This window comes from Pelophylax lessonae (assembly GCF_965119305.1).
Source record: "Pelophylax lessonae genome assembly, chromosome: 3".
Taxonomy (NCBI): Eukaryota; Metazoa; Chordata; class Amphibia; order Anura; family Ranidae; genus Pelophylax; species Pelophylax lessonae.
In genome coordinates, this window is record NC_138770.1 from 493,385,372 (window position 1) to 493,413,055 (window position 27,684).

The 27,684-nt window shown below is 44.7% G+C and overlaps 1 protein-coding gene across 2 annotated transcripts in view; it reads right to left on the reverse strand.

Moving 5' to 3' along the window:
• ARHGEF33 (Rho guanine nucleotide exchange factor 33) overlaps nt 1–27,684 on the reverse strand; it is a 242,473-nt gene that overhangs the window by 50,692 nt on the left and 164,097 nt on the right. For both annotated transcript variants that reach the window (XM_082252137.1, XM_082252136.1), the window contains exon 10: nt 23,036–23,119. In XM_082252137.1, coding sequence (XP_082108263.1) covers nt 23,036–23,119 — 84 coding nt within the window. The remainder of the gene's footprint in view (nt 1–23,035; nt 23,120–27,684) is intronic.

The following is a 27,684-nucleotide window of genomic DNA, read 5'->3' on the forward strand; positions in this document are numbered from 1 at the left end:
GTCGTATATTAAGCCTGCTAAGCTGCAGCCACAGGAAAAGATGGAGGAATTGATAAGGCAGCTTACCCAGGCCAGTTTAGGACAACAGCAGGCCATAGAGCTACAGCGGGAGACTAACCTGCAACAGCAGAAAAGACATGAGGAGGCTATGCGTGTACAGCAGGAGACTAATCAACGGCTGCTGCAACATGTGTTGGCGTTGGAAAAGTCTGGGGTGTCTCGGGGAGTGCATGATGCCCGGAAAGCGGTCCGTGCAGCGATACCCAAGATGGCTCCCACGGATGACGTCGAGACGTACCTCGCCATATTTGAAAAAGTGGCGGTCCGGGAGAAGCTACCCCATGACCAGTGGGCTGAGGTGGTCGCTCCGTTCCTGGCATCCGGACCCCAGCAGGTGTTTTCCGATTTGACAGATGACCAAGCTGCCGACTACCCAACCGTAAAAGGTGAGATCCTGGCGAGACTGGGCGTAAATGTCTTAGTCCGCGCTCAGCGAGTGCATCAGTGGGGCTACAAAGCGGCCGAACCGGCCAGGCCACAATATTACGATTTACTGCACAGACTGCAAAAATGGCTGCAGCCTGATCTGTTAAAGCCCACTGATATGCTGGACCGCTTATTGGCTGACGTGTTTTGGAGGGCCTTGCCTTATCCCCTCCAGCACTGGATAGGCCAGGCTTCTCCTGACAATGCTCTGGATATGGTTGACCTGGTGGAGCGCTATGAGGCCACCAAGAACTTGCAGGGATGTACAGGGGGGAGGGGGCCAGTCAAACCCCGGAAATCTCCGCCACAGACCCAACGCTTGGTGGCAATGAGACACACTCAAGACGTACTCCCTGTACGCCCGGCCCCAATAGTCTGCTGGCGGTGTCAGGAGCCAGGTCACGTGAGGGCTGAGTGTATCCAACAGGACGAGCCTATGGAGACTAACTATGGACACCGCCACTCGTTGTATGCACGAAAGCTATGCGCCACAGGTGCTGGTGAGGTGATAGACAGTAACCATCTGTGTCAGGTGGAAGTGGGAGACACTTTGGCGGTGGCTCTGCTGGACTCAGGAAGTCTGGTGTCCCTGGTGAGAACGGCGTTAATACGGCCTGCTGAATATACCGGCCGCAGAGTCGGGGTCGTATGTATTCATGGAGACTTAAAGGACTATCCCACAGCGCTGGTAACTTTGTCTACAGCGGCCGGCAAATGGACCCATGAGGTGGCTGTCGCTACCAAGTTGCCACATGAACTAATAATCGGAAGGGACTTTCCAGGTTTTCCGGCACTGTGGCCTACGGTTAAAGGGTCTGACAAGCCTGAGACAGGGACAACCCTAGCAGAATGGCCTGGTTCCAGTGTGAGGCCAGAGCCCTGGGAACCTGAGTCCGAAGGGCCCTCGGTAGGGGTGACCACAGCTTCTGTGATAGAGGGGGACACCACCCCACTAAATGTAATGGTGGGAGACGTGGAGGACTTGCCATCCGGCCCTGAGTTGGCAGACCTCAATGTCTCCGGGGAAAATTTTGGGACCGCACAACACCGGGATACGTCCCTAAGCAGGGCCTGGGAAAATGTTGTAATCATTAATGGTAAACCAAAAAACCCTGGGGCTGAATTGATGTTTCCACGTTTTATTGTTCAACAGGAAATGTTATATCGAGTGAATCAAATCCAGGGTGAACTGGTTGAACAGTTGGTGGTGCCCACAGCGTACCGCAAGCTTGTTATGGAGCTTGCCCACCAACATGTTCTTGGGGGACACTTGGGGTGGCAGAAAACACAGGACCGCATACTACAGAGGTTTTATTGGCCCGGTGTGTTCAGAGAAGTGGAAGAGTATTGTAAGTCATGTCCGGTCTGTCAGATAACTAGCCCCCAGCCCCATTTCCGTAGTCCCCTGATACCTCTCCCGGTAATTTAGGTCCCATTTGAACGAATCGCTATGGATCTAATCGGCCCTGTTCCAAAATCTGCCAGGGGTCACCAACATATTCTAGTCATCCTTGACTACGCCACTCGCTACCCGGAGGCGATACCCCTGCGACATACATCCGCCAAACTTATAGCTAAGGAGTTAATGGAAATGTTTTCCCGGGTGGGACTGCCTAAAGAGCTCCTGACTGACCAAGGGACACCGTTTATGTCCAAGGTTATGAGAGAACTCTGTAAGCTGCTCCACATAAAACAATTACGTACATCCGTCTACCATCCCCAGACGGATGGCCTGGTCGAGAGATTTAACCAAACATTAAAAAACATGTTAAAAAGAGTAGTTTCCAGGGATGGTAAGGACTGGGACCTGCTTCTACCCTATCTGATGTTTGCAGTGCGAGAAGTACCTCAGGCTTCCACGGGGTTCTCGCCCTTCGAACTGTTATATGGTAGGCATCCTCGAGGGTTGTTGGATATAGCCAAAGAGGCCTGGGAACAACAACCCACCCCCTACAAAAGTGTTGTTGACTATGTCACCCAGATGCAGGAACGGATGGAAAAGGTGATGCCCTTGGTCCGGGAACACATGGAGGCAGCCCAACGAGCCCAGAGTAGGATCTACAATCGACAGGCTAGGGTCCGGAACTTTAACCTGGGTGATCGGGTAGTGGTACTAGTACCAACAGTAGATAGCAAGTTCCTAGCTAGGTGGCAAGGTCCCTATGAGGTGCTCGAAAAGATAGGAGAAGTAAATTACAAAGTACACCAGCCAGGGCGGCAGGAGCCGGAGCAGGTGTACCACGTAAATTTACTAAAGCCGTGGAAAGATAGGGACTTGTCCAAGAACGACAGCCCCCAGCCAGGGTTTCTAGGTGAAAAGGGTCCAGCCCCTCCTCTTGAAGCCTGTGAAGCAGTAACCTCGGTAAAAGCTACAGATAGCCTGTCCTCCAAACAGGTCCAGGAAGTCAGGGAGTTCATTAGTCGGAACACAGATGTGTTCTCTGACCTCCCTGGACGTACGTCTCTAATCCTACATGATATCGTCACTGAGCCCCGGGTCAAGGTCCGGGTAAAGCCATATCGGGTACCCGAGGCTCGGCGACATGCTATTGAGGAAGAAGTACAACTGATGTTAAAACTCGATGTTATTGAAGAGTCTAAAAGTGAATGGGCCAGTCCTATAGTCTTAGTACCCAAACCAGACGGGACGTTGCGGTTCTGCAACGATTTTCGTAAGCTAAACGAGGTCTCCAAGTTTGACGCGTACCCTATGCCCCGAGTAGACGAGCTGATTGAGAAATTAGGCCAAGCCCGATATTTTTCAGTGCTAGACCTCACCAAAGGGTACTGGCAAGTACCCTTAACGGAGTCTGCCAAGGAAAAAACGGCTTTTGTTACTCCTCAGGGCCTATATCATTATAAGGTGTTACCCTTTGGCCTGCATGGTGCCCCTGCCACCTTCCAAAGACTAATGGACATAGTGTTGCGACCTCATCGTCAGTACGCCTCGGCTTACCTGGACGATGTCGTCATCCACAGCCGGGATTGGGAAAGTCATCTGCCCAAAGTGCAGGCGGTAGTGGATGCCCTTAGGAAGGCCGGGCTGACCGCTAATCCAAAAAAGTGTTCAATAGGATTAGAAGAGACTAAATACCTGGGGTATGTGGTTGGGCGAGGAGTCATCAAACTAAATAGAATATCTACGCCTATCCCTGGTGCAGCAAAAAACAGGGGCGTAATAAAATAAAAAGACATGTGCCACGTCCTGAATGTCAGAAATGCAAAAAAAGGGGGAGAAATAAATGGACTTTGAGGGCACCGTAATAAAAAACATAACACTTTATTTGGGATAAGTATTAAAACCACAGAAGTGTAAATCGACCGATCAACATGGACAATTTCATTGATCAGAGGATGCAAGTGATAGGTGAGTGGGGGGAACCTCACCACCTGGGACATACAGTGCAACAAACAATACAAGATTGCATTTAAATAATATACAAAAGAGAAATAGGGCGCTATACGCTGCACACAGACCGCACCAAGGTGCAGGCAACGCAGAGCGTCCTGTACAATATGATAACAACTTCCAAAAGGAAATAGAACAGTATATCCAATTGCTCTACATGTTTCGTCTGGTGTTCAGACTTCATCCGGAGCGGTTTGGAATATAAATTCCATAGGAAGATGTTGTTGGAGCCGACCACCATGGTGGTCATTCCCCATCCGGGGGTCACTGATCTGGGTTCCTGAGGAGCATTTGGAGGACGCGCTGCATGCTTTTCTCGTTCTGGAGGAACTGCCTGCTATTTTACTATATGCCTTATGTCCGGCTATGTATGGGACAGGCATACCCTATATTGTGACTACCTGATTACCTTTTAATCTGACCTTAAGCAGCGCGTGCTCCTCCAGCTACCTCAACAGGTCACCCCTCGTGATTACATATTACAAGATTGGTCTATTATTTTTGGTGCCTATTGGTTGGCTCCAACAACATCTTCCTATGGAATTTATATTCCAAACCGCTCCGGATGAAGTCTGAACACCAGACGAAACATGTAGAGCAATTGGATATACTGTTCTATTTCCTTTTGGAAGTTGTTATCATATTGTACAGGACGCTCTGCGTTGCCTGCACCTTGGTGCGGTCTGTGTGCAGCGTATAGCGCCCTATTTCTCTTTTGTATATTATTTAAATGCAATCTTGTATTGTTTGTTGCACTGTATGTCCCAGGTGGTGAGGTTCCCCCCACTCACCTATCACTTGCATCCTCTGATCAATGAAATTGTCCATGTTGATCGGTCGATTTACACTTCTGTGGTTTTAATACTTATCCCAAATAAAGTGTTATGTTTTTTATTACGGTGCCCTCAAAGTCCATTTATTTCTCCCCCTTTTTTTGCATCGAGGAGTCATCAAACCCCAAGTAAACAAAATAGAAGCCATACGTAGTTGGCCCCGACCAGTCACCACTAAGCAGGTCAGATCATTCCTGGGAATGCTGGGATATTATATGAGGTTCATTCCCCATTTTGCCACCTTAGCTGCTCCACTGACAGGGCTACTAAAAGGACGAAAGTCCGTCATGGTTCACTGGAATGATAAGGCGGAAGAGGCCTTTTCCGCTTTGAAGTCGGCACTATGTGGGTCCCCAGTCTTGGTCACCCCAGACTTCAAGAAGGGATTTATAGTACAGACCGATGCCTCGGAAGTAGGTCTAGGGGCTGTACTATCACAGGAGGTCAATGGGGAGGAGCATCCTGTCGTGTACCTCAGCCGGAAGCTCACCCCAGCAGAGACCCGATACAGTATAGTGGAGAGAGAGTGCCTGGCTATCAAATGGGCACTCGAGTCTCTTCGCTATTATCTGTTGGGGAGGAAATTTCGTCTGGTGACCGACCATTCCCCTCTCCAATGGATGAGCCAGGCCAAGGAGAGAAATGCTCGGGTCACCAGATGGTTCCTGTCCCTTCAGAACTTCAAGTTCTCAGTGGAACACAGGGCAGGCCGCCTACAGGGAAATGCGGATGCCCTGTCTCGCGCACACTGTATGACATGTGTTCACCCCCTGAGGGTTGAACAAAGGGGGGAGGTATGTGGCAGGGCACATGGATCCGTGGTCGACGGAAGATACGTGTCACCGAGGTTCCTGGCCTCGGTGAGATAAGAGCCGGTAATTCTGTGTCAGCAGCAGCTAGTGCTGTTTGACATTTTTCTATTTTAGTGTGGCTGCAAAGCCGAATCCGGGCCGGCTCTTATTGGGAGCAGTTAAGGTATGGGTGGATGGCTGCTCCCCACGCTCCAGGCCAGGTCTTGCCTGGGGTTTATAAGGCAGACAGCCTAACAGGTGATTGAGATTTGTCTCCAGGCACCAGAAGGCTGTGGAAGTGAGTGCTGAGGCTGGAAAGCTTACAAGCAGATGAACTGACCCATTGCTGTGTGTGAACAGCACCAAAGAGACACAGGTGAATGGACTTGTTGCTGTGCTTAAACCTGCCTTTAAGACTGTCAGTTTTCCTTTTTTGTTGGGTGTGAGTTAACACCAAGAAAGACTGTTACTTTTGTGTTCCTGAAGTGTAAATAAAACACTCGTGATTTACTTTGAAGAACCATCTGTTTTGCCTCTATACTGCACCCGCAAATCCTACCTACCAGAGCAAATCCCCACAATACACATACAGTATATATATATATATATATATATATATATATATATATATACCATATTTTCCGGCGTATAAGACGACTGGGCGTATAAGACGACCCCCCTAATTTTCATCTACCGGTAATACTTATACTTAGGTTACCTTGGAGATATTATACTCGGCGTATAAGACGACCCCCCATTTTTGGGCGATTTTTTTGAGGTTCAAAAGTAGTCTTATATGCCAGAAAATACAGCATATATATATATATATATACATATACATATACACACATACACATATACACACACATATCTACAGTGCCTTGCGAAAGTATTTGGCCCCGTTGAACTTTTTGACCTTTTGCCACATTTCAGGCTTCAAACATAAAGATATAAAACTGTAATTTTTGGTGAAGAATCGACAACAAGTGGGACACAATCATGAAGTGGAACGAAATTTATTGGATATTTTAAATTTTTTTAACAAATAAAAAACTGAAAAATTGGGCGTGCAAAATTATTCAGCCACCTTAAGTTAATACTTTGTAGCGCCACCTTTTGCTGCGATTACAGCTTCAAGTCGCTTGGGGTATGTCTCTATCAGTTTTGCACATCAAGAGACTGAAATTTTTGCCCATTCCTCCTTGCAAAACAGCTCGAGCTCAGTGAGGTTGAATGGAGAGCGTTTGTGAACAGCAGTTTTTAGTTCTTTCCACAGATTCTCGATTGGATTCAGGTCTGGACTTTGACTTGCTTCAAACAAAAAGGAATGACCGCACTTCTGATGAATTTTCAAAGAAAGGAGTATCTTTATTCCACATCAATCAAATGGCAGGTACAGGTACCCTATTTGGACTTTGCCCGGACTTTGACTTGGCCATTCTAACACCTGGATATGTTTATTTGTGAATTGTGAACCATTCCATTGTAGATTTTGATTTATGTTTTGGATCATTGTCTTGTTGGAAGACAAATCTCCGTCCCAGTCTCAGGTCTTTTGCAGACTCCATCAGGTTTTCTTTCAGAATGGTCCTGTATTTGGCTCCATCCATCTTCCCATCAATTTTAACCATCTTCCCTGTCCCTGCTGAAGAAAAGCAGGCCCAAACCATGATGCTGCCACCACCATGTTTGACAGTGGGGATGGTGTGTTCAGGGTGATGAGCTGTGTTGCTTTTACGCCAAACATAACGTTTTGCATTGTTGCCAAAACGTTTGATTTTGGTTTCATCTGACCAGAGCACCTTCTTCCACATGTTTGGTGTGTCTCCCAGGTGGCTTGTGGCAAACTTAAAACAACACTTTTTATAGATATCTTTAAGAAATTGCTTTCTTCTTGCCACTCTTGCATAAAGGCCAGATTTGTGCAGTATACGACTGATTGTTGTCCTATGGACAGAATCTCCCACCTCAGCTGTAGATCTCTGCAGTCCATCCAGAGTGATCATGGGGCTCTTGGCTGCATCTCTGATCAGTCTTCTCCTTGTATGAGCTGAAAGTTTAGAGGGACGGCCAGGTCTTCGTAGATTTGCAGTGGTCTGATACTCCTTCCATTTCAATATTATCGCTTGCACAGTGCTCCTTAGGATGTTTAAAGCTTGGGAAGTCTTTTTGTATCCAAATCCGGCTTTAAACTTCTCCACAACAGTATCTCGGACCTGCCTGGTGTGTTCCTCTCCGGTTTGCTCTCTGCGCTTTAAACGGACCTTTGAGACTATCACAGTGCAGGTGCATTTATACGGAGACTTGATTACACACAGATGGATTCCATTTATCATCATTAGTCATTTAGGTCAACATTGGATCATTCAGAGATCCTCACTGAACTTCTGGAGAGAGTTTGCTGCACTGAAAGTAAAGGGGCTGAATAATTTTGCACGCCCACTTTTTCAGTTTTTATTTGTTAACAAAGTTTGAAATATCCAATAAATTGCGTTCCACTTCATGATTGTGTCCCACTTGTTGTTGATTCTTCACAAAAAATTACAGTTTTATATCTTTATGTTTTGAAGCCTGAAATGTGGCAAAAGGTCGCAAAGTTTAAGGGGGCCGAATACTTTTGCAAGGCACTGTATATATATGTACTGTGATGAGAAGCGAAGAACATGTTCTCTGCTCTTCATCTCAGCTACCTAAACTGGTACTCACCAGAGATCAGTCGTGATCCTGAGGATCATGGCTTTTCTCTGTTTATTAAAAGTACACCCAAGTGACAAAGAACAGTTGCAATACCACTCAATGCAAGAAATTGGTTTAGGAGGGCTCTGTTCTTGGAAGCTTACAATCTAAAGGGAGAGGTAAATTATATGAAAGGTAATAACTGTGTGTGTGTATGGGGGGGGGGTGAGTTGATAGATAAAGTGAAGTTCCAGTTATTAGGTCAAAGTGGCTTCCATAAAGAGACATGTTTTCAAGGATTGAACAGGCAAACAGGGTGGGAGATAACCAGATGGACTGGGTTATGGAATCCAACTTCCAGAATGAAAGAGAGGCTCTGCAGAAATCCAGGTGATGACCATAAGAAGAAGTGAGGAGGGGACTAAAGAGAAGGAGGTCTTGGAAATAGTAACAACCATGACTTGGGATGAGACTGGTAATGGAACTTTATATGGATGTGCGTTATATGCATATAATTTAGAACTAATCAAGTAGCCTCTCCTTCTACACACATAAAGTCAATGATTACATGGCGCTCTCTGATGTTGGTGGGTGGCATACCATGAGGTAAAGAGGTAAAAATATAGAAAGTAAAAAATGGGTAGAAAAATATAAAAAAGGATGAGGTGGAAGGGGGGAGGGGGCCCACGAAAAGCGGCTGCCAGCTGGAGCAAGGAGAGGCTCTGAGGAGAATAAACAGAAAGAAAGCAGTGCCAGCTTAGTGAAGCATAAGGTTTATTAATAGAAAAACACATAGTGATTTACTCTTAGGTAAGTAAAGGCCGGTATGGTAGGTGAATGGGATCATCCATCTTCTTGTCCTGGATACCGTTGCAAAAAGGAGGGGTGCGGGGTGCCGGTGGTGCGTGGAGGCTGTTGTCTGGCAGCCCGTCTGATGGTGCTGTGGTGGTGCAGGACTCTCAGTGGGGCCTAATGAAGGAGCACGGATGCTCCGAAAGCTAGCAACGCCCATCTTTTCCTCCGCCTCACAGGAAGTGATGTCGGGCTGACAGGAAGTAGGAAGTGGAGCCCCACTAAGAGTCCTCCACCACCACAGCACCATCAGACGGGCTGCCAGACAACAGCCTCCACGCACCCCTCCTTTCTGCAACGGTATCCAGGACAAGAAGATGGATGATCCCATTCACCTACCGTACAGGTCTTTACTTACCTAAGAATAAGTCACTATGTGTTTTTTGTATTAATAAACCTTATGCTTCACTAAGCTGGCGCTGCTTTCTTTCTGTTTATTCTCCTTCTACACATACGTATATCTGTATACTTAAGCAGGATTGTATTTATATAGTTAAGTGTGTGGAAAATGTCAGCTATCCTTTTTATATTGGTAGTCCAAGGGTCAGCAAACTTCTGTTCATATGCTAAATGGCTGATGTAATTTGCAAAGTAATGTTTATGAAAAACTGAACTCAGCTAATTTAGAAAAGCACTGGACACGGAAAAATACTAGGAAAAAATTTTTTTTTTTTTTACACACCACCAATGCAAAAGTATTCTATTATCTACAATCTGTTCTTTTAAATGTGTATTTACCTGATGTGAAGATGAGATCCCTGTGTTGGAATATCAAACAAATGTATATTCTATCTTCCCTGACTATAACTGACTATTGCTAGGTGGGCTATTCATTGATATAAATATTGACTAAAATGAGTTACAGGAACATTGCATTTACTATGTGAGAAGCAAGCAAATAGTTCTACTTGTAAAGCAAGAAAAGAAGAAGTAACACATTTACTGCATTAAAACAACCTAGTCACATTGGCCTGTATGCAGCTCAAATTTTGCTCAATTTTGTTAAAGACCAAATTAACTCAAAATTTATCATTTCAGTTATGGGTAGATGCCAACAGATTAAATCATTATCTCTCTTCCAGTTCCACCTATAACCAAATCTTCAATTTTGGTGGACTGACTAATCAAGAATTATTCTCTAAAAAGATTTTTCTAAAAAACTTTGATGTTCAACAAACGTTTTTTTTTTTTTTCCACAATAAAGGTTTCCTGACACAAGCATGATAGCATACACATATGGGTATAGACTCCACTCCTCGCCCAATCAGAACTGGTTATACTATATAAATGAGTCGCCTCCCCTAAGGCGACATTCTCTTTTTGTTCCTCAAATGCTCAACCGGTTATAGCTACGGAAAGAAGATTTAAATTTTTGCCCTCACCTTGCTGGATTCATCTGGCCAGCCGCACAGGTCCAGCCTCTCTCCTATCACGTAACTCCCTCCGTTGGGGTTTAAACCGCCTATATGAGGGAGGCCTCCCCCAGGACCAGTAAAACAGGTCTGCCTTGTTGTTTGTTGGGACTGATCCAGTCTCTCCTCCCTGGTGAGTTCAAGTTGTGACTCCACACACTATTTGGTTAATCTGGTGCTCTGTGTATGTTTTGTTTCCCTTGCAAAATGCTGGCATTGTTGTTAGGGCAGCTGCCCCCTTCCAAGATGTCTCCTTGTCTTCTTCCTGCGGCTGTACTGCAGGCTGCCCTTTCCAGGTGGATGTGTGGATGGGGATGCTGCCCAGCAGACTTGCGGTGGACAGGGAGCAGCAAAATGGTATTGGGATAACTTCCAAGTTGCGATAGTAGCAACCGGGAGTCCCGGGCGGCTGCCTGGGGGTGCATTGGTGGCCACCTGTTCAGGAAACGAGCCCCTTCCATCACTTTAGAGCCAGTCAGGGATGTGTACTGCACAGGTAGGTAAGCTAAACCATAGGCTATCATGGTCTGCCATGATTTTTATGTGGTTAATATGTGAGGTTGCCAAAGTAGGGTAACTTGCTGTTATAGTTCTGTTTGTTTCATAATGCCTCACAGGTTTTGTTTTGTCTGCAGTACTGCTAATGCATGGCCTGATATACAGGTGTTGCTGTGAAAAGTTGAGTCTTTCCTATTAACTTAGCGATGCCTGGCTCTGCAGTTTTGGATTACTGTTTAATGCTCTAATACCTGGGTTTGCTTTTGTAAACCTTTGCAGCCTAGTGGCCTATTGTAGGGTATTTTGCCAGAGCTATTGGTTTGAGGTATATTAACCCTTCCTTGTGCTGCTTATGATATAGTAATGCTGCAGTATCAATGACTGCTATGCGTTGTATAGCTGCTATGCTTTTAATGCCTGCTTTTGGCTACTAAACATTGATAGCTGCTATACGTTAAGGGCTGCTATGTGATTGTTATGCATTATCCTGTTATGTCTAAATGCTGGATTGATGTTCAGGGCTCTGCTTAAAGGGTAACTCCACTTTCGTGGGGGGAAAAAAAGCAAATTAAGAAAAAACAATATATAAATTTACGATACAAATCATATTGTAATTGAATGTTATTAAAAATCACCTTTCCTTTTCAATTTGCAGCCACTGTAATTTTCTGAAAATGCAATCCAATATGGCTGGAACCTGGAGTTCTGTACACAGAATGTGTACTGACCACACCCCAGTTATAATCCTTGTAATGTACATAGTAATGTACATAGATCACCCAGAGGGTTTTTTTTTTTCTTAACAAAAGTGGAGCTACTCTTTAAGTTTACAGTGCCTTAAGTAATTTGTCTATTACACATCTATTGGTAATTACTTTTTCTGAGGGGTTAATACTAGCTCACAGTAGCATATAGGTCCATTTGCTGCTTCAATGTCTGCAGATGGATGTGTGGACGGCCACTGAGAGTGTATTACTGCTAATGTCCTAGCCAGTACTTCCAGGCATTTATTATTACCACAAACCTGCAGCTCATGTCCTTGAGGTATGAGCTCACCCAGAGACCAGCCATGATCATTAGGGTGAGGGTCAGGCAGTGGCGTACCTAGAGCATTTGGCACCCGGGGCGGATCCTATATCTGGCACCCCCCCCCGACTTTAAAATGTAAAAACACCCACAAAAAAAAGTAATGTTTTCAAGAATATTTTTTGCACAAATTTCACAGCCCCCCATCACAGTGCCCCTTGCGGTCTGCCCTCCGTCTCTCTAATCACAGTTCCCCCTTTTGCACTCTCTGCCTCCCCTGCACAGTCCTACCTTCAGCATAGATAGATAGCTAATATTAGCAATGTGTTTAAGTTTGAGTAAGAGATTGTAGACTTGCTAGAGGAGATATTCAGAGACTACAGACATGATACAGGAGATGGTCAGAGACTGCAGACATGATACAGGAGATGCTCAGAGACTGCAGACATGATACAGGAGATGGTCAGAGACTGCAGACATGATACAGGAGATGGTCAGAGACTGAGGACATGATACAGGAGATGGTCAGAGACTGCAGACATGATACAGGAGATGCTCAGAGACTGCAGACATGATACAGGAGATGGTCAGAGACTGCAGACATGATACAGGAGATGGTCAGAGACTGAGGACATGATACAGGAGATGGTCAGAGACTGCGGACATGATACAGGAGATGGTCAGAGACTGCAGACATGATACAAGAGATGGTCAGAGACTGAGGACATGATACAGGAGATGGTCAGAGACTGCAGACATGATACAGGAGATGCTCAGAGACTGCAGACATGATACAGGAGATGCTCAGAGACTGCAGACATGATACAGGAGATGGTCAGAGACTGCAGACATGATACAGGAGATGGTCAGAGACTGAGGACATGATACAGTAGATGATCAGAGATTGAAGACATGATACAGGAGATGGTCAGTGACTGCAGACATGATACAGGAGATGGTCAGAGACTGCAGGCATGATACAGGAGATGGTCAGAGACTGCAGACATGATACAGGAGATGGTCAGAGACTGCAGACATGATACAGGAGATGGTCAGAGACTGTAGACATGATACAGGAGATGGTCAGAGACTGCAGACATGATACAGGAGATGGTCAGAGACTGCAGACATGATACAGGAGATGGTCAGAGACTGCAGGCATGATACAGGAGATGGTCAGAGACTGCAGACATGGTACAGGAGATGGTCAGAGACTGTAGACATGATACAGGAGATGGTCAGAGACTGCAGACATGATACAGGAGATGGTCAGAGACTGCAGACATGATACAGGAGATGGTCAGAGACTGCAGGCATGATACAGGAGATGGTCAGAGACTGCAGACATGATACAGGAGATGGTCAGAGACTGCAGACATGATACAGGAGATGGTCAGAGACTGAGGACATGATACAGTAGATGATCAGAGATTGAAGACATGATACAGGAGATGGTCAGTGACTGCAGACATGATACAGGAGATGGTCAGAGACTGCAGGCATGATACAGGAGATGGTCAGAGACTGCAGACATGATACAGGAGATGGTCAGAGACTGCAGACATGATACAGGAGATGGTCAGAGACTGTAGACATGATACAGGAGATGGTCAGAGACTGCAGACATGATACAGGAGATGGTCAGAGACTGCAGACATGATACAGGAGATGGTCAGAGACTGCAGGCATGATACAGGAGATGGTCAGAGACTGCAGACATGGTACAGGAGATGGTCAGAGACTGTAGACATGATACAGGAGATGGTCAGAGACTGCAGACATGATACAGGAGATGGTCAGAGACTGCAGACATGATACAGGAGATGGTCAGAGACTGCAGGCATGATACAGGAGATGGTCAGAGACTGCAGGCATGATACAGGAGATGGTCAGAGACTGCAGACATGATACAGGAGATGGTCAGAGACTGCGGACATGATACAGGAGATGGTCAGAGACTGAGGACATGATACAAGAGATGGTCAGAGACTGCAGACATGATACAAGAGGTGGTCAGAGACTGCGGACATGATACAGGAGATGGTCAGAGACTGCAGACATGATACAAGAGATGGTCAGAGACTGCAGACATGATACAAGAGATGGTCAGAGACTGCAGACATGATACAAGAGGTGGTCAGAGACTGCGGACATGATACAGGAGATGGTCAGAGACTGAGGACATGATACAGTAGATGGTCAAAGACTGCAGACATGATACAAGAGATGGTCAGAGACTGTAGGCATGATACAGTAGATGGTCAGAGACTGCAGACATGATACAGGAGATGGTCAGAGACTGCAGACATGATACAGGAGATGGTCAGAGACTGCAGACATGATACAAGAGATGGTCAGAGACTGCAGACATGATACAAGAGATGGTCATAGACTGAGGACATGATAGAAGATAGAAGAGCACTAGGGGGGCCGGAGAGCACAGACGAAGCAGAGAGCACTGGAGGTGCTGAAGGGCATGGTGGGGGGGGGGGCTGGAGAGAATTAAGAGGGGGTTTGGAAAGCATTGTAGGGGGGTTGGAAGGTGCAGGGGGTGGATTGTACTGGGGGGGGGACAGGGAGCACTTGGGGGGCGATCAGGGAAAACCAGGGGGTGGAGAGCACTGGGGGGGACAGGGAGCACTTAGGGGGGTGGGCAAGGAAAATCGGGGGGTGGAGAGCACTGGGGGGGGGGGACAGGGAGCACTTGGGGGGAGGGAGAAAGCACTGTGGGGAGCTGAAGAGCATGGGGGGGGCTAAAGAACAGGGGGGGTCTAGTGCACTGGGGGTGGGGCTAAAAGCACTGAGAGAGGGATTAGGTGCACAGGAGGAGGTTAAGAACTTTGGGGGGCCAGCAAAAGAAGTTGTATAGGAGGGGCCGGGGGATGGGGCAGCTGCATATAGATGAATTGATCTTTCTCTATTCTTCCTGCAGGAGGGAGAGGAGGAGATCAGTTATTCAGCAGGAAGCTGCAGGAAGAATAGAGAAAGATGAATTCCTCTATATGCAGCAGCCCCATCCTCCTATCCAGCACACACTTTTGCAATGGGCACTCACCTTCTTCCCGCCGAGGCTCCGCCCCTTCTTCCCGCCGAGACTCCGCCCCCTTATTCCCGCCGCGGCTCCGCCCCCTTATTCCCGCCACGGCTCCGCCCCCTTATTCCCGCCACGGCTCCGCACGGACTGAAGGAGCTGCCACTGCAGCTGCCTTCACACTGCGGGATCTGTCTGGACACACCCGCTGACACCCCCCAGTGAGTGGCACCGGGGGCGGGCCGCCCCCCCGCCCCCCCCATTGGTACGCCACTGGGGTCAGGTAGGTATACTATCTTAAAAAAAAAAAAAAAAGTGCGCGGGCAATATGGATGGTAAAACTATCCAGCCCTTAATACCAGCACCATTCCCCAAAGGAAGAGGCGACTTTTTCCTCTCTGGCTCTGAAGAAAACCGCTATATATTCAAGGTGCTGCCAGAAGGGGCAAAGAAAGGTAATCACAATATGGACCATCCTGGGTGGTATGTGGAGTATGGTTGGCTGAAATGCCTGCCAATATGCTATGCCAAGTTGCATATCAGGCAGCAGTAAACAAAAAAGCATATGTTTTGGCGCTGTTTAAACTGACTAGGTGGATCTCTAGTCGCTAATGCTCAGGTACTAAGCTAATTAGACAGCTAAGTTTGTTTAAAGGGTACCTCTGCCTCAAAAGCAGCGGGCCAAGGAGCTTTCATCAGATTGGCCAGATGGGTCTTCATGCTAGCAGGGGATGCAAGATCCTTTCTGTAAAGCCCAGCTTTACTTCAGAGGCAGTTGGCCAAGGAATCTTCATCAGACTAGCCAGAAAGGCCAGTCTGCCAGCGGATGATGCATTAGCCTTTGCATAGGCATGGAAACCGCAATATGGATTTGGTAATGAGTATTCTACCATTAGGTAGTTTTGTGTGGCCTGCCTGGAGGTTCACTTCAGTAGCCAAGGCTATATGGTTCTCAGCGGAAGGCAAACTGGACCAGTAATATGTCTCTGTGGTGTGTGATCCCTGAGTGAAATTAAAGTGACCTGCGATGCAGTTTGCTGTTCCTCTAGTATTCTGCGTGGTTAGTCAAGCCCTATGGCTTAACACACTGACTACAAATGCTTCTTTCTAAAGTGAATCGACTGCTATTCAAGATGGAATCGGTGATGTCTAGATTTGTGACTAATCCCTTAGGCTAGTCACCTAGGCCCAGAACAAAGAGTAGGTGACAGGGCCTGGGAAGAGCTATAGAAGAGATTGAAAGATTCATAATCGTCTTTCTTTGGTTGCCTAAATCCAATTCTTCTCCTCGCTAGGACAGCAAAATTCCTTTCACTCAAATTTTCTGAGTAGGTGTTATTGCAGGAATTATCGCAAATTTGGGAAAAGGAGGCTCAGGATCGGTGGGGCCTGTGCAGTAAAGAAGTCATTGGAATTTTCTTTCCACTCCTCCAACTCCTCTAATTCCCACTATGGTTCTTTAAAGCTTTAGGCAAATGTTACCAAATCTTGCTCCAACAGTGAGCCATCGATCCAGTGTTCTTAGTCAAAAAGCAGATTTAGGAAGGAAATGGAGCAGAACCAAAATCCAAAACTTCATATGGAGTTATCGAGAACAATCACTCAAACCATCAGATAAAGCAACTGTAGTTTTCTCTAGATCTAGCTAATGTGTACATATGCTTTTCGGTACACCCATGCTTCTGAGAGTTTTGTCCATTCAACAACCTTTGTCCTTTCCACATACTCAAGACATTTTTCCAGAACATTGCTTTCAGTAGTGGCCATCTCGTGGAAGCAAGGGCAGCATGTTCCATAGCTGGACAACAGCCTACGGGTGGCTCAACATCCTCCAGGTCCTGGCAAATTCTGATTTAGGCTCAGATCAAATTTGGATGGATCATCAGCTGGGGAAGGCCAACTCATCTCATTATAATAATGACATTTTGGACACTCAGGAGAATACTGTAGAGTTGCCCTCACAGAAGGTGAAGTCCTGGCTCTATTCCATCTGTTCATATCCTATGGTCTCAAATGATCGAGAAGTTGTCTGCAGTAATCCATGCAGTTGGTTGGACTCACTGGAAGATTGAGTACCGTATATACTCGAGTATAAGCCGACCCGAGTATAAGCCGAGACCCCTACTTTTACCACAAAAAGATGGGAAAAATCATTGACTCGAGTATAAACCTAGGGTGAGAATGCAGGGCGGCGGGCATGGTACAAGAGAATGCAGGGTGACTGGCATGGTGCAGGAGAATGCAGGGTACTGGTATGGTGCAGGAGAATGCAGGGTACTGGCATGGTACAGGAGAATGCAGGGTGACTGGCATGGTACAGGAGAATGCAGGGTACTGGCATGGTGCAGGAGAATGCAGGGTACTGGCATGGTACAGGAGAATGCAGGGTACTGGCATGGTACAGGAGAATGCAGGGTACTGGCATGGTGCAGGAGAATGCAGGGTACTGGCATGGTACAGGAGAATGCAGGGTACTGGCATGGTACAGGAGAATGCAGGGTACTGGCATGGTGCAGGAGAATGCAGGGTACTGGCATGGTGCAGGAGAATGCAGGGTACTGGCATGGTGCAGGAGAATGCAGGGTACTGGCATGGTGCAGGAGAATGCAGGGTACTGGCATGGTACAAGAGGATCCGGGGTTGTGGGCATACTACAGGAGATGCAGTGCTGTGGGCATGGTACATGTGGACCATGCCCGCAGCACTGCATCCCTCGTAGTGTGCCCGCAGCCCATGGCAGGAAGTGCAGCTGTTTCACTTACCTGTTCCAGAGGCGCCTTCATTTTAAAAATGGCGCCGCCCGGCGCCGACACGTCATTGCGCACGCGCCGCCGCCGCTCGTATACTTTCGGCTATTCCCGGCCTCTCCCGAGCGGCGCCGGGAATAGCCGAAATTACACGAGCAGCGGCGGCGCGTGCGCGGTGACATGTATGCGACGGGCGGCGCCATTTTTAAACCTTAAGCCCGTCGGAGCGGACAGGAAAATTTTTTTTTTTCCTTGACTCGAGTATAAGCCGAGGGGGACGTTTTCAGCACAAAAAAATGTGCTGAAAAACTCGGCTTATACTCGAGTATATACGGTACATTATAATCTGACCCTCTAAGATAATGGAAGATTCACTTCCTACTCCAGAGAAGATGACCCCACATATGAGACATAAGTCCCGTTAGTGGTGGCTAAACAGAATTCATCTTTTCATCTTTGATTAGCATCCTCCTGGCATACCAATCATCACAGTCTATTTACTTTCTTGGTATTCACCTCAGTGTCCACCTAGCTCAAGGTCAATGACATATGCCAATGGAGGACGAAGTGGCCAACATCAGGGGCGCAGTGATTCCCGAGCGTTGAAGTTGTTTGAGCAACACAGTCTAGGAGGCCTCAGTTATGCTCCAAACAGATGGTAATGGTAATCTCCTATCTTCATGGCAAGAAGGAATACAATATTAAACTTTTGTCAAAGGTATCTCCCATTCAGCCATTCAGGTTTTCCAACAGTAGAACCTGTCTCATATCATTGTTCTTTGTGTTCTGGCTTCCCAGAACTTCCTGTCAGACACTGTAAGATACATAGTCTTGAATGTCAAGAGTGTGTCCCTAGACCAACAAGCAGTTCAATAAATCTCAACCTAACAGTAACCTCTATGGTCATGGAAGTTATTCCTGCAAGAAGGAGCTTCCCAGAAGTTGAAGCAGTGGATCTACTAAAATCGGGTTGGGGGCAGGTTCGCCTATATAGCCACCAGACCCAATGGTCTTCAAGCTCCTCATCAGAATCTGTAGTCGTCCAGCTGTGATGAGGGCAATTATTTCCTGGTGGCCTTGCAGGCTGCAGTGTCCTCAAGTACAGTCCTTGGCCCAAGAACCTCCTATTCTCCCTGAGATTTCAGACCTTACACGGTGGGGCCAAGTGTATCCAAATTCATGTAGAAAAAAAGGCATGTAGAAAGAGATGCCCAAAAGTGCCATAATGTTGAGTATAGAGGTATGTAGTAATAGATTTCCCCCCCAAAAAAAATACACCCACAATGTTCCTAGTATAAAATATCAAATTTATTGAGTCAGGGAACAGGGGTGATAAAATAGAACAACAGACCTTCCACCAAGCCACCTAAAAATAGACTACATAGTCACTAAAACCACACACACCCCATGCACCAGCTGCAGTCAATCACCAATACAAATTAGCAAAAATCGTATATCAATACATATAAATGAAACGTAATGGGGAGCATAGCAGGGTCCAGTTACTGAGCAGAGTAACTCAAAAGGACAGCAACAACAAATTATAAAATTGCCATCCTCATGTACTCAAAGCCCAAACTAGAAGGAGAGCAGAGTCCAATGGGGAACAAAGGTGTCACAGGAAAACTCAAGACCATGTACTAGGTAAAATGTCTCACAAAAGACAAATGTCAATACTAGTACAGCTCAATAGGGAGCAGCCAAAGGCATTGCTTAATGAGACTTATGCCCCATACACACGTGCAGATTATCTGCAGACTTTTGTCTGCAGACTTACCTTTTCTTTGTAGTGCAAGGGCCTGCCGGATTGCATACAAATTGAAAGTGTTTAGGTTTGACCTCATATTATATGGTTTTGGTAAGTCTGCAGACAAAATTCTGCAGATAATCTGCACGTGTGTATGGGGCATTAGTAAAGAGTGTCCATGAGACATCCCTGGTCCCACCGGCATTAAATCAGAGAGCTAGTCTAAATCACACAATAAATATGCAGCAAATTAGCAAGTAAAGCAATGATGTAAAGTCTTGATAACACTTCTCACAGGCAAATAGACTCCACAGGGGACCTGGATATAAGAACAGATGATAATACAATGTGAATAGAGCAACAGAATAGTTAATGCTGCAAGGGATAGGAGCCTTCGTAACACTGATCAGTCAGCTGCAGTGAATGTGACTGAAAAGGGGAAGCATAAATCAATAGAGTAGGCAAACCCTTAGGCCCCTTTCACACATACGGTCCGTTCAGTTCTTCAGTTCAGTCACGTCAAAATGTATCAGTTTCCCATCCGATTTTCATCCATTTTTCATCCGTTTTTCATCCTTTTTTCGTCAGTTGTTATCCGTTTTTCGTCAGTTGTCATACGTTTTTTATCAGTTGTTATCCGTTTTTCATCCGTTGTCATCTGTTTTCATCTGTTGTCATCCGTTTTTCATCCGTTGTCATCCGTTTCGTCCGATCCGTTTTTCTGACAGATGAAAAATAGGGCATTCATCCGTTCAAAAAAAAGGACATTGACGAAAGCGGATGAAAACGGATGTTAACGGATGATCATCCGTTGTCATCCGTTTTTACATAGAGATACATAGAGATACATTGATGTCCATTTTTCATCCGTCAACGAATGGAACAGTTCAATCATATGAAGTGAAGGAGATAGCCCAGGCTGCTGCTAATAATGGTGTGAGCCGGACAAGGCTCTGGCAGTGAAGGGGCTAAGGGATGGCGTGTAGCTTCCAAAGACTCGCACCGGACACGTGCAGTCACCAGGCCGCCGATGCCGGGACCAAATTCAGCCTACTTAGATCTAGCAGCTGGGAGATCAAGTATGGAAGGCTCATCTAGGGAGTCTCACCTTTCAGTATTTGAAACCCTGTGAAAGCCAGGGCACCTGCTACAAACTTCAGGCATACTAAAACATGGGAAACCTAGCAGAATTTAAAGATGGAATCCTCTTCTCTCGACTGTAAAGATGAAGATGTCTGAAAGTAAGCCGAGATAAGGGATTAATTGGTAGTCAAGTCTTGGTCCTGAGATCCAAGGACCGCCGCACATCTTGGTAAATCAATTCCGAAAGACCTGTACAGATCGTTTTTTCGCCTTAAAACTTGCAGTGCAACTAGTGTTGGGAAGGTTGTCCCACTCCTCCATTCTTCTGAGCAAGACTTCCTCAATATTTTCCGTGATACTAAAGCAGTATTTCCTGAGGCTATAACATCTGGGAGAAGGATTAAAAATATCCAAGAGTCAAGCAGTGAACTACCTTATTGCTACCATTATCAAACAAAATAATTCTAGTTTATTCTTCTCCAGCACCACACAAAGGCCTGCATCCTTGCATCTGGAACAGGACATCGTCCTTCGAGCATGTCCAAACTGAAATGTCTAAGTCACCATCAGCTTGGGTAGTGGACTTGATGTGGAAGAAATTAATGAAAGTGGCCCTTCTCTAGAAGGTCAGACAGTGGCCTCTTCAGGCCTGGTGGTATCAGAAGAAGACGTTCATTGTTCACTAGGGTGATGGCATCATCTCGGGTCAAAATAGCCTAGGGGGCTTTTAGGGCAAAGATGAATCCATCAATCTAGTGCAGAGCCCACTTTTTTAGAAAGGTGGCATGCACGTGGGCAGAATTCATAGGTCCAGAATTATTTTTACAGGTTACCAACTACGTTCATATACTAAAAAACATTTTTAGCCTATTACAAAGTTTAATCAAGCAACATTGGAAACAGGGGAGTTGACTTCCGTTCTAAATGAGTCTAAGGATATGTTGAATAAAACACTAAAGCATGGCCCTCCCTTATGGGTTTTGTTGGCATGCTACATACTACGTGTATGCTGTCATGCTTGTGTCAGGAAAACTGAAAATGTTATACTTACCTGACAGTAATGTTCCGTTCCTAATACATAAGCATGACAGCATATACAGTAGGTCCCTCCCTTGGGGGTTTCGCATTTGAGTATAGTTACGATAATGCCGTCTTAGGGGAGGAGACTCATTTATATAGTATAAACAGTCCTGATTGGGCGAGGAGCGGAGCCTACACCCATGCGTGTATGCTGTCATTCTTATGCATCAGGAAAGGAAAATTACCGTCAGGTAAGTATAACATTTTCTGTTTTATTGTATGAATAAGAATGAAAAAGTAGTACAGCAAATTTCATCATTAACATAGATAAATGTACAGAGTAATTATATAAACAATTAAAGACATTTCAAAAGAATATACAAAGTGTATCAAACTTGCTAGTAACTGGTCAAAGCATTGATCTTTAAAGGGAAGTATTATGCATATTTTTTCAAAAGACAGGTTAAACAGATTTATAGTTCTAATAGTTAAAGAGGAAGTAAACCCTCCTCTGCAACTTGTACCTATAGGTACTGTAAATATCTCCTAAACATGCACCATTTAGGAGATATTTACTTTGCATGCAGCCAGTGACATCATTGGCGCATGCGCTTTGAAGGAACGGCCGCTTGTGCCGTTCCTTCAGAGCCCTGTGCTGTGAACGTCGGCTCCCGTGCACATGCGCGGGAGTGATGCCATCGCAGCTCCAGCCAATCAGATGGCTGGATGCCGCAAACCCGGAAGAAGGGCGACCGAACATGTCACTCGTGAGAGAGGTGAGCGGGCCGCACTGCGGGGCTTCGTACTAAGGTAAGTATTTCATAATGAGCTAGTATGAGAAGCATACTAGCTCATTATGTGTTTGTCTTGCAGGTGTTTGTTTGTTTTTGTTTTTTTTAATTTCTGAGGTTTACAACCTGTTTAAGATGGATTATAATTTTTAGACAGGGAAATGTTCTTAAGGGAGACAAATTATACTTTAATTGAGGAGTAAAGAAAAATACAGGGTAATTAAATCAAGGGAAACATCACTGCGTAATATGTTTATTTTCTGGTATTCAAGTTGGAGTTATAAGTCGCTTAGTTTCTCTGAAAGAAAGAGTAAAAAAGTACTAAGGGTTCCACATTTTATTAATGTGTGATGTGGATTCCGTTTTGTTTTCCAGTGTAGGGGTATTAATGCCTTGGCTGCATTTAGGAGTTGTCTGGCTATAGAATTTTTATATTTTCTGTAGGAAAATGCATTGAAACTTTTTTATTGAATTAAAAAAATTACTTTATTTCTGCCTAGAGTTAATTCATCAAGCATTATATATGGTATACCAGACTTAACATACCAGAAATCCCCTTTCAAAAATGTAACTCTTTATAGGAGGTTATTTAGAAAAATATTTATACTATATATGTATTTTCATTGGACTTACCTCTTTAAGAACCACAATATGTATCACAGAAATACTTTCTGGCAGGTCTTTCAAGCAAGAAACATAATAATCCAAGAAGTTGTTCTTAAAAGAAAAAATAAATATTTACCATCTAATTTGTTATTAGATAATGATTCTGAGGAATAATTGGACGTAGGACATTAATATGCAGCTGTCTCTTATATACAGTCAAAGCAGGACTTTAATAATAGTTACCAGTTAACTTCCCACAATTGTGTAACCATGGCATTAGATAGGAACCAGTTCCTCATTAACTGATGGGATGTATTTTCTGGAATAGTCATTTCCAGTCATGCCCAAATTTAAAAAAATGGCTAAATATATTCTAGCTGCTTTAAAATAAAAAGGTGCAAAATCAGCCACAGTCTAAGTAGAACACCCATTATTCTTGCATCATGCCACAGAGGTATGGAGTTGTGTAGAAGCACTTATCTCCTTGTAGAGATCCAACATGCCTCCTGCTGACCAAGCTACAGTTTTCCAATCAATGTGGAGCATGAACTTTGCTAATTGCAGGTTTGAATCAGCTGGGGGTTGCGTCAGACTATTGGGCCACTGATTTTTCCAATTCATTATTATGTCTTGTTCTTACATTTATTCCTTAATTAGATCACCTTTCGTTATAGCGGAACTCAAAATCTTGGCCTTACTGCAGTAAACATTTTTTTCATCCTAAACATTTACAAAAGTTAAAAAAAATGTAAAAAAATTAAAAATAATTTGTCCAAAACTTCAAACATGGATGGAAAAATTACAGAGTTTGGAAGCAGAAGGTGAATTCCTTTAGATTTAGAAGATTACTCCAATATCGTTTTGGAGGGAGGTTATATAGACATAGAGTAAATAAATGATTGTATTTATTGATATGCTAAAAATGTGTGTCTATTAACATTTTTTTCCCATTTAATGGTAGGTTCTACTGACAATGGCAAGACCACAGTCATAGTTTGATGACTATGTCTTTTTTTTTTTTTATAGATCCTCACACAAAAGGTTTTTGTACTTACTGTAAAATCTTTTTCCTGGACTCAAATGAGGGACATAGCGATTTAGTAATTCATAGATGTGTGGGTTATACGCAGCTACTTTCAGGTGATGAACACTGACAACAGAAAAGCCATTGAGGGCTGCCCACTATAAAGCCTGGTACACACTATTTGTTTTTTTCTGTTAAAAAACTGTTAGCTCCGATCTGAGCCGCTGTATTAACGATCCAACGTTAGTACAGCGATCTCCCCTGCTGAGCTGTTGTGTTCTGACAGGGGGACACCCCTCCCGCCAGGGCACTCCAATCAGCGCTCTCAGACATTTGCTGAGAGTGCTGATCAGGAGCTGGTAGGCTGTTTGTTTTCCAAACAGCTGGATACTGTCAGAGCGGCTGGCATATACACAGGCTGTATGTCGGCAAGGTTTTATTAAACTGGCCAATGTTGACTGGCATTTGGTTGTGTGTATGGGGCTTAAACCTATCCCTATCTGCCATAATTCAATTTTATGAATAAGCAGTGCAAAACACAAAGGAGTGATACCTGTGTGCACAGAGGCATGGAAACAAGTACAGAGAAGTCTGTTAACCAGCTGGGGGTGGTATTTACAATGTTGCCAGGGTCGACTTAAGAGCCCTTTACACAATAAAAGCTGGATGAGGAGTTGGTAAGTGTTGCTCAGGGTATCTCTTTCATCTCTTTCTCCTTGTGAATTGAGCAACATTTCTTAAAAAGACATTTAAAGGGACTGGCACCAAATGTTTCTTAATTCCCCATTTTTAAACATGGATAAATGCTAGCCCACTTTGTCACTGGCAGTTCCTCACATGCCAAGGATATGTCCCTTGGTATAAAATGAAGGTTAAAGTTAGTACACTAAAAAAACATCAGTTAGAATATTTTAGGCATTTCACAATGATAAGTAGGTATGTACAGGTGGTCCTATGTGCAGATATGTGATGGTGGGATATTGGTAATTGTTCAAATTTATAAGGTAAAGTAACTGCCACTTCTATTGGGTTATTTGTATACTTTTTTCAGATTAAAGGAGAAGTATGGCCAAAGCTTTTTTTTGCCTTCTATTCCTATGGATCACAGAAGTTCACTTCGTTCTGCACTCCTGTGTTCTGTTTTCAGCCAAAGCCTGTTGTCAGCTGATGTCACTCAGCCGGTCCAGGCTCTGGAAAGATCCTGACTTTAAAGTAATCCCACTGGTAGACCGAGCTAGCCGCTCCCGCCTCCTCTACAGGACCGCGTTTCAGTGAGCTCCGGAGGGGCAGAGCAGACAGCTGGTGGTTGCGAGCAATCAACTAGTCTTATAAGCAGCGGGGAACAGATGCAGCATCCACATAGGAGAGTATATACATTTTTTTAAAAATTGCGCTCGTATATATTATTTAGAAAAAAAAGGATAAAATATTCTTTCTATGTGTCATTATTATGATTGAGATAAACAATGGGTACCTGTTCAATAACCCCAAGATTATGGATTTCGCCATATAAAACAGTGAGCTCATGAAGCATTAAAGTGGTACTCCAAGCAGATTTAAAAGACACAATGCAGCCCTTTGTTCATGCATACACTGTTAAATGTATTTTTTTGTAATGTAAGCAGTTTAAATACCCACATTTGACCAGGTTTCAACTTCTTGTAGTCCCATATACAGCAGAGTCTATACTGGGAAAGGGAGATGCAGCACAAGTAACCAGTGAGGTGTGCTGAAGTGAATAGGAAGAAAAGGGCAGAGTGACAGAGAGTTGAGCTCATTGGTCTGCTGCTTCTCCTTTCACTGTCCAGTCACAGGGTAGGAGGAAGGACAAGACTGAACAGTATGTGTTACTTAACACTAAAAACACAAATGTATTATTTTGCAGTTTACCAGTTTACTTGGATGTGGTGTCTGCATTACTTTTCTTTTTTTAGGCTTTATTTCTTTCATTTTCAACTGGTGATCCTGTCAGTAAGTTATTTTTCAACTTCCTTTGCCAGACCAAGCTTTACAGCAAAATGGCAGTTAGAGGGTTGAGACAAATCATTTAACACTGACAGGGCTGCATCGAGTGGTCAGCTTTCAGTACACCCCTCACATTTTTGCAAATATTTTATTATATCTTTTCATGTGACAACACTGAAGAAATTACACTTTGCTACATTGTAAAGTAGTGAGTGTACAGCTTGTATAGCAGTGTAAATTTGCTGTCCCTCAAAATAACTCAACACACAGCCATTAATGTCTAAACCGCTGGCAAGAAAAGTGAGTACACCTCTAAGTAAAAATGTCCAAATTGGGCACAATTAGCCATTTTCCCTCCCCGGTGTCATGTGATTCATTACTGTTACAAGGTCTCAGGTGTGAATAGGGAGCAGGTGTGTTAAATTTGGTGTTATCGCTCTCATTCTCTCATGGCAAAGAACTCTCTGAGGATCTAAACAAAAGAATTGTTGCTCTACATAAAGATGGCCTAGGCTAAAGGAAGTTTGCCAAGAACCTAAAACTGGGCAGCAGCACGGTGGCCAAGACCATACAGCAGTTTAACAGGAAAGGTTCCACACAGAACAGGTCTTGCCATGGTCGACCAAAGCAGTTGAGTGCACGTGTTCTTAGGTTGTCTTTAGAAAAAAATGAATGAGTGCTGCCAGCATTGCTGCAGAGGTTGAAGGGGTGTGGGGTCAGCCTGTCAGAGCTCAGACCAGCTGCCGCACACTGCATCAAATTGGTTTGCATGGCTGTCTTCCCAGAAGGAAGCCTCTTCTAAAGATGATGCACAAGAAAGCCCGCAAACAGTTTGCTGAAGACAAGAAGACTAAGGACATGCATTACTGGAACCATGTCCTGTGGTCTGATGATACCAAGATAAACTTATTTAGTTCAGATGGTGCGAAGAAGTGTCATGATCTGCGGCTGCATGAGTGTTTCTGCTACAGTTCATGGGGGGAACCATGAATGCCAACATGTACTGTGACATATTGAAGCAGAGCATGATCACCTCCCTTTCGGAGACTGACTACCAGGGCAGTATTCCAATATGATAACGACCCCAAATACACCTCCAAGACAACCACTGTCTTGCTAAAGAAGCTGAGGGTAAAGGTGATGGACTGGCCAAGCATGTCCCCACACCTAAACCCTATTGAGCATCTGTGGGGCATCCTCAAATGGAAGATGGAGGAGCGCAAGGTCTCTAACATCCACTAGCTCCGTGATGTCGTCATGGAGGAGTGGAAGAGAATTCCAGTGGCAACCTGTGAAGCTCTGGTGAACTCCATGCCCAAGAAGGTTAAGGCAGTGCTGAAAAAAAATGGTGGCCACACAAAATATTGACACCTTGGGTCCAATTAGGACATTTTCACTTAGAGGTGTACTCACTTTTGTTGCCAGCAGATTAGACATTAATTTGTTGAGTTATTTTGAGGGAAAAGCAAATTTACACTGTTCTACAAGCTGTACACTCACTACTTTACAGTGTAGCAAAGTGTAATTTCTTCAGTGTTGTCACATGAAAGGATATAATAAAATATTTACAAAAATGTGAGGGGTGTACTCACTTTTGTGAGATACTGTCTATTCTTTTTTTTTTTTTTAACATAAACCTCCACTCAGTTATTGCAATATGTCGCATGGCACTAGAACTACTGTAAGC